This window comes from Adiantum capillus-veneris, chromosome 18, assembly GCF_014529385.1.
Source record: "Adiantum capillus-veneris isolate H3 chromosome 18, ASM1452938v2, whole genome shotgun sequence".
Taxonomy (NCBI): Eukaryota; Viridiplantae; Streptophyta; class Polypodiopsida; order Polypodiales; family Pteridaceae; genus Adiantum; species Adiantum capillus-veneris.
In genome coordinates this window covers 95,639,148-95,646,215 of record NC_140948.1, presented here as the reverse complement: position 1 = coordinate 95,646,215, position 7,068 = coordinate 95,639,148, and the positions used below count along the sequence as shown (strand labels likewise).

Here is a 7,068-nt window from a genome sequence, read left to right as displayed (position 1 = left end):
ATTAATCTCATCTGGAGGGAGCAAGGACAAACCCAATGGGTCAAGAAAAACTGTAGAGGAAAGAAAACTCCAGTGGACAAAAAAGAAATGTATCACTTGGCAAACACGCAGAGCATCATTTTCTCTGCTTGTCTCTCTCTTTCTACACACATCAGTGACATAACTCTCTCCCTCGGACCCTCTCTCTCACCCACACACACCATACCTACATTTCCTGGAGAGTCTCTCTGCGAGCCTGGAGACCTCCCGGTGCCTGGTAGGTTTCTTCCACGCGGCATTGAGGTGAGAAGGGCGGCTTCAGATACGAACACACACACACACACACACTCTCTTCCTGGTTATACTCTCATGCACATACAACATACATCGCCATGGCAGCAACCTGCATTTCTACATAGATTTATCAAAAGCAACGCCATAGTGTTTCTAGAGGCCGTTGTAGCTTTTTCTCTCTCTCTCTCTCTCTCTCTCTCTCTCTCTCTCTCACACACACACACACACTCGCAGTGTCGCAGTCCTTCCTTCACACTGTGTGTTCGCACTCTCACGCACATTGTGTTGGAAGTTTGGGAGACCTCATCATCGTCATCATCATCTCTCCTCATGTTCCTTTGTCCCTCTTTCTCCCTTGTATGTGTGTAAAAATCTAGCCATGTCAAAGCGAATGACGGCCCAACTCCCACTCCCCATCGGCGTACTGGTCTTCGACCTTCTGCCATCGCCCCCCCCTCCTCATGAGCTTCTTCACTTGACGCCATGATAGCAGGCTTCTTTTGCCCCCGTTGTAAAGCGGGCTTCTTTTTGTGGAGTGCATGCAGATTGTGAAGCTCCCACGCTCGTCTTATGGTGGCCCATCTTCTTAGGTGCCACACCAGCAGTTCTTGCTTGCTGCTCCTCCTACTCTTCCTCTGCTTTGCAGGTAACTCTCTTCTTCCCCTGTTTCTCCTCTGCTTTCCCCTGTTTTTTATGAGTTTCCCATTCTTTCATTCTCTACCGTCTTGCTGCTGTACTTACATTTCTAGCTCCATTCTCAGCTTTTATACACTCTTATGTTACCATTTTCAAGCCCATTCTCTGCTTACGCTTTAGTGTGAGGATGATCTCTTCTTCCTCTTCTGCTGCCATTGCAGGTGTTTCTTCCAAAGTGCAAGTGTTGGGTGCTGCATTTTCTCCACGCAACTGTACCACTTTCCTTTGTAAAGAGTTTCCTACAGCGATTGACAAAAAGCCAGACCAGGAGCTAGCGGTAAGGATTGCAAACTTCGGTTAGAGCTAGCGGTAAGGATTGCAAAATTCGTTAGTGCGGATCGTAGCTATATCTGATAGTTGTTCTGGTAATACTACCTGCAGCATATAATCAATGATCCTGCCGATTCCATTCCTACTCATTGGAAGATGTCGTTGAAAGAGAGTATGTTGGGTGAAAGCACTTACACGAAGCCGCAAAGGAGGCCGAGGAGAATCTGTTGGGGTGGCTATGTTCCAATAAGAGCATCTGATTTTTCAAATGATGTCGACTTTCCGATGCCATCAAATGAATCTGTAGATGTACCGTCCTTTGCCACAGCTTCGCCAGCTTTGCCATGGTCGCCTTCTTCTACATCCTCATCCTCATCATCTTCTTCTTCTTCACTGGCAAAATCGTCAACCATGCCTGTTGTGAAAGCTTCAGATAGGTATTGGTGCATAGCAAGGCCATGGGCTAATCCGAATGTCCTCCAAGCTGCTCTGGACTGGGCATGTGGAATTGGGGGTGCTGATTGTACTATGATTCAGCTTGGTGAGCCTTGCTATGTGCCAAATACCCTCATCTCACATACATCCTTTGCCTTCAACAGTTATTTCCAGACTCATCAACAAGCAACGGGCACATGCGATTTTGCTGGAACTGCAATGATAACCAATGAGGATCCAAGTAAGTTTTTTGAAGTTGCTCGTTTCCAATGCTTCTTGCATGCTTTCAAGGCAAGGGTCGAGTTGTTATGCAATGGTATGAAAATGTATGCTTTCACTTAGGGTAGGTCTAGAGCTCTTGCTAGCTTTTGAAGCTTTGCTTATCAGCTTTACTATGCACTGAAGCTCTTGAATCTAATGGTTGCCTAGGGCATTTGCCTTCATCCTCTTCTATGTGCTGGTTGAAGAAGCTGGATCTGTCTAGTCACGGTTCAAGTGGCTTTCAGAGTCTCAAGTCTAATGATAGCCAGTTTCCACCCTTGAAGCTTGTTAGCAAAGTAAAAGCTAAGGTAGTGGAACCAGTATTCGTTGTAACGACACTAACGCATGAGATTGCAAGCATTGCATCCATCAAAGGCCAGACTAGTTTTGTGAGTATCGTAGGAGATTGAATTAGATGACGAGATTGAAACCAGACATTTTCAAGGCAACTAGAAGGTCCATTTAAGTCTGTGATTCATTTTACAGGAAGTGGGGCCCTTAGGTGATATCTTGCATGTCGTGATGCTCGAGATAATTAGAAGGGCTATGTAGTGCAAGATGATAATGCATTAATACCTTGTCATGAATCCTTGTCAGATTGCTTTCTTTGGGAAGTTTGTTACTGCCAAGCTTGCACAGCTGAGCTGATTTCCCCTTTAAATTTTAGCCATATATCATGATTGGGCAAGGATCACATGGTTCGGACAAGGGTCTTGTGCGAGGCAACCTTTGGGGAGCTGGAAGTTCAAGGCTATCTATAGGCCAGGGCTTATATATGAAGAGGCTGGGTGGAGCTCATACCTATTGGGTTAGGAGGAGAGCTTAGAGGGGACCTATTGGGTTAGGAGGAGAGCTTAGAGGGGGACTCCAAGCTCTCGTGAGTTCTTCTCAGAACCTCAATAGGTCTGAACCTTGGCTTATCTCCCATCAACCTCTCTATGTATTGGCCCTTGCCTAAAAATATCTCTTGAACTGCCAATTCTCCGAGGGTTGCCTCCCATAGGACCCTTGTCCTAACACACACACACACCCACCCATGCACACCCCCCACCCCCCACCCCTCCACCCCTAGAAAAGAAGGATAGGTAGTCCTCCTTGTTAATCCACCCAAGGAGTAGTCTCAGGAGGAGTGCTTGAGTGGTCTAGGTAAGAGCCGCAAACACAAATTGAACCCAGCTATTTCTTCCTATATAACTAGGGCCTGAAGGAACATACAAGTGACCTCTAGATCATGAAGCACAAGCCTTATCAGTACAGTCATTCAGCTGTTTGTCGTGAGACTTGTTAGATCCCCTTGGTGGTTGTTTGTGTGAGTTGGAGATGCTGAACAGTTTTTTACTAATGTCTCCCCAAATATATCTCCCTCATAGGGTTGGACATAATGGGGAGAAGTAAATACCAAAAACTCTAAAGTTTGATATTTTTCAAGGAGAGGGATAAGCAAAACGTGCGATCACCTGAGGAAGGCCATGGGTGCTACTGCTTGCAGTGAGAAGTGACTGGAGCTGCTCATTTTGGCCTTGCAAGGTGCAAAATAACTCATTGCGTATTGTACTAGTTGGAATCACAAGGCTCCTCGAAGCTCATGAAATGAATGCTAGGAAGCCAGACGCGTAAACGCCAGCATGATGTGCAATTGTGTAATGAGGTAAGGATAGTGTGTGGAAAATTGAAATGTTCATGTTTTTCCTGGAAGTTTTTCTTTTGTAGTTGGGGCAAGAGCATTGCAAAGCGTTTATCAAGCTTATCATAGACACTTCTCCATCAGTGCAAAACTTTATCTTGATTAGACATGGGGCTTCTCTTGCCACGGAAATCAGCTACTTTCACATGTTTTACATCGGTTTTTTTCCGTTTCAAACCACCCCCCCCCCCCCCCCCCCGCCCTTAAGTTAACTGTTGTAGTGATTTCCTTGCAAATTGAAGCTTTTTGGAAGGGTTCTTTGGTATGTGAAGCTCTGAAGTGCATGTTTTGTCTTTTGAAAATGTTTTCTATGAAAAGATGTCCTGGCCTTGCACTTCAGGCGCCGATTTCAAAGCAATTCTCTCATTCCCCTTGTCAAAGGACCAAACTTTAATTTATATCTAGCCAAAGCTCCCCTCAAGATCTCCAGAATGGAAAGGTTATGTCATCAAATGATGACTGAGTACACGGACCTCACGTTGGTGATTCGTGTAAGTTCCAGTACTTGAAAACCCAGCAGTTCTATCACTCACTCTATTTTCTGGAGTCACTTCCATCAAGCTACTCCTTTACTTTTTGCTTTTGCTGTATTTAACCATTAGTTGGCTTGCTTATAACATTGTTATAAGCACATTTAAATTTACAAAGCACCTAAAAGCACTCTCAGAGCATCTAAAAGCCCTTTCGAAGCATTTCGATGGAAACTCTAGAAGCAGTACAACACATGCCGACCACATTGAGGCACTTAAAAGAACTGGCGCTGATGCCCTTCAAAACACTTCTTCAGTATGTCCTGATGCTTCATCTAATGAGCTTGTTTTATGCAGGTTATCCAGGATGTAATTACCCATTCAGGTGAGACACTAAATGCCAAGTAAAGTGAGTGTAGAGTGTATGTATGTCAAAGGTGGTGGCAACCTTGGGCTAAGATTGCAAATGCTGTATGCAGGCAGGGTCAGGTGGGAGCTCCCCTAATAAGCAAAGGCAGCAAGGCACGAGAAGTGATGCAGAGGGCTCCAATATTGTGTCAAATACTAGTACTCTCCTTACTACTATTGCACTGCTGCTGAGAGAAGCTCTACAATTTTTTGCTGCCATTATCACCTATCTTTGTCACCATTTTGTGGCTGCAGCCAGCCCTACAATGCCACCTGTATGCAGAATGCCATCTGTGCGCAGCTAATTGGCTGATAGAGTGCCACCTATGTGCAGCTAATTGGCTGACATGACATCCTCCCCTCCCCCCTTGTCGCTGGCTGCTGATTACCTGCTAATGTAGCCATTCAGGCCAGGTGGCTGGCTGCAGCTAATCAGCGAATCAGGGGCAGCCACTTGTCAAGCAGCGATTGAGGCCAGGTGGGCTCTGCCGATTGGGCAACAGCTAGTCATCATAGATTCTATTTTCTGATTTCTGATTCTTTATCGGAGGTAGCAAAATTTTTGGGCGGGTTTTTTTGTTTGAGCTGAGAAAGATGGAAATTGGAATCATGTTTTTGTGTAGGATTTTGCGTCTATCAATAAATGCGTCGCTCTGGACGTATCCCGCGGGTCCTTGGTTTTCCAAGGTCTTCATCCCCAAATTTGAAAAATGGAAAATGGCGCCAAAAGATGTCCTTTTCACTATGGGGTAAAAAAAATCATTAATATTTTCTAATGTTTTTGCTCTTTTAATTTTGACTCCATTGTATGGAAACGTGTGCGTCCTTTACTTTATGCATTCGCACAGCGTACGCTGGTAAAATGTCCTTTGACTTTTTGTCTGTTTTTTGATTCCTCTTTTCTAGTCTCCAAGTGCGTGTGCAATGAATGCATTCAAACCTTTGATGGCCTTGAGGCTTGCGCTCTCTCTCTCTTGAGATGGACAACTTTGAAGGGCTTCATCTGCCAATCAGTTTTAGAAAAAAAAATCAGGGTCCAGTGTATTTTAACCGGCTGAAATTGTAAAATCCCGCTTAGATTTTGAGCTTGCCTTTAAGAAAACCAGGAAATTTATATTAGTTCTATTGTAATTACCGGCAAAAGCTTCAAATTTTGATCTAGTAGTAGGGAGAATTTCAAGTGTCCTTATTTTCTCCGGATAGGGAGAATGTATTTTCCTTGTCTTGCACTGCCAACTTCAAAGCAAGCGGATGGGTGCCTACTAACATGAGTAAATTTCCTGAGGTGTGAGTACACTTCGGGAAAAATCGTTTTCCAAACATACAAAATTCCTTTACTAGATTTTCTCAAAAGGAAATTTTAGAAAATTATGTCTTTTTTTTGGGCGTTTTGACACTATTTATCTCTATTTTGGGGTGGAATTTCTCATTTTCCCCTTGCCCTCAACCAGCATTTTTGAAATTGAAAACGGCATGACATTAAGCTGAGACATTTTTCTCAAACATTGGGTGAAAATGTCCCTACGATTTGCGAAAAGTTCCCATTAAGGGGAATCTTGCAAGATCCTGTGGGTAGGAGATGGTATCACTTAATATTAAACTCTCTACAAAGAAATAAGGACAAGCGGGCACTGCACAAGAGATAAACCAAATAAAAGTTGACAAAGTATTTTCATCTTCACTTGCGACCTCGCTAGCAACTCATCAAAATCTATACCAGCAAAAGAAAAGCATCAAATTTGTGGATGGTAGGTGATGAAGAGGTAGGGAATTCTCGTGCAAACACCATCCCCTCATGGCGACCAATGGATGTTGGGAGCCATGGTCGGAGCACATATTTTGGAAATGGCCTTCGCATGACTATTCTTGGCCATCGTAGTCTAGGGGAAGAAGGTTGCACAATGGATGTGTCAGGTTGACATGTCAGCAAGTAGAAAATTTGACTATCTTGACTTGGCACGCAAGAATTGCAGAATCCTACATAAAATATTGAAAGTATATGTGGCAAAGCCCGAGTGGCTTTGAAGATTAGGTGATTATGACGCATGTTGAGTTGGCATGGCTTGGTTGGTTGTGTTGTAGAAGATTATAGCTGTCGACTTGGTGAACATCCACTAGATGCATAGGTGGATGGACGGTGTAGATTACTCGCCCCTCGACTATGACGGCATAGAACTATCAACAAATTCTCTTCTCATATGATATAAACTTGCCAATTGAGACACATTAAACATCATATTTCTCGGAGATCTTCAGCTACATTAGGACAGAACCCTAGAATTGCTTGAATTTTTAATCAAACTTAAGTGGAAAGCTCATCCTTGCATATCACTCTTAATCATACAAGTGAGACTCCCTCTACCTCTAAAGGTATTGTTGCATGGCAAAAAAGGAGAGGAAATTAAACAAGACATATTTTGCAATGTAATTATGCCAAGAGAGTGCAGCCAGATATGTAGGCATAGGTAAAATCAACCAAGAGCTTCCCCAATCAAAGCATGGTAAGAGCTTCCTCATCCTTTTCATGCTTGACACATACAATGATCAAAGCCTCTAAAAGTGTGCAACTTT

The 7,068-nt window shown here is 43.7% G+C and overlaps 1 protein-coding gene across 3 annotated transcripts; it reads left to right on the top strand.

Moving 5' to 3' along the window:
- The first annotated feature begins 230 nt into the window (after positions 1-230).
- On the top strand, positions 231-5,834 carry LOC147436051 (uncharacterized). 3 transcript variants are annotated; one of them, XM_086488950.1, is made up of 9 exons: positions 231-919; positions 1,131-1,246; positions 1,351-1,915; positions 4,447-4,474; positions 4,569-4,656; positions 4,753-4,772; positions 4,907-4,975; positions 5,121-5,246; positions 5,404-5,834. In XM_086488950.1, exons 1-9 carry the CDS (start codon positions 844-846, stop codon positions 5,423-5,425), a joined length of 1,110 nt encoding a protein of 369 aa, XP_086345076.1. In that variant the 5' UTR covers positions 231-843; the 3' UTR covers positions 5,426-5,834. The 3 variants fall into 3 exon arrangements, 2 of the variants coding, with proteins under 2 accessions (XP_086345076.1, XP_086345075.1); XR_015185148.1 differs by lacking the exon at positions 5,404-5,834 and adding an exon at positions 3,938-4,110 and having other exon boundaries at positions 244-919; positions 4,569-4,975; positions 5,121-5,294; XM_086488949.1 differs by lacking the exon at positions 5,404-5,834 and adding an exon at positions 3,938-4,110 and having other exon boundaries at positions 244-919; positions 4,569-5,294.
- The last annotated feature ends 1,234 nt before the right edge of the window (positions 5,835-7,068 follow it).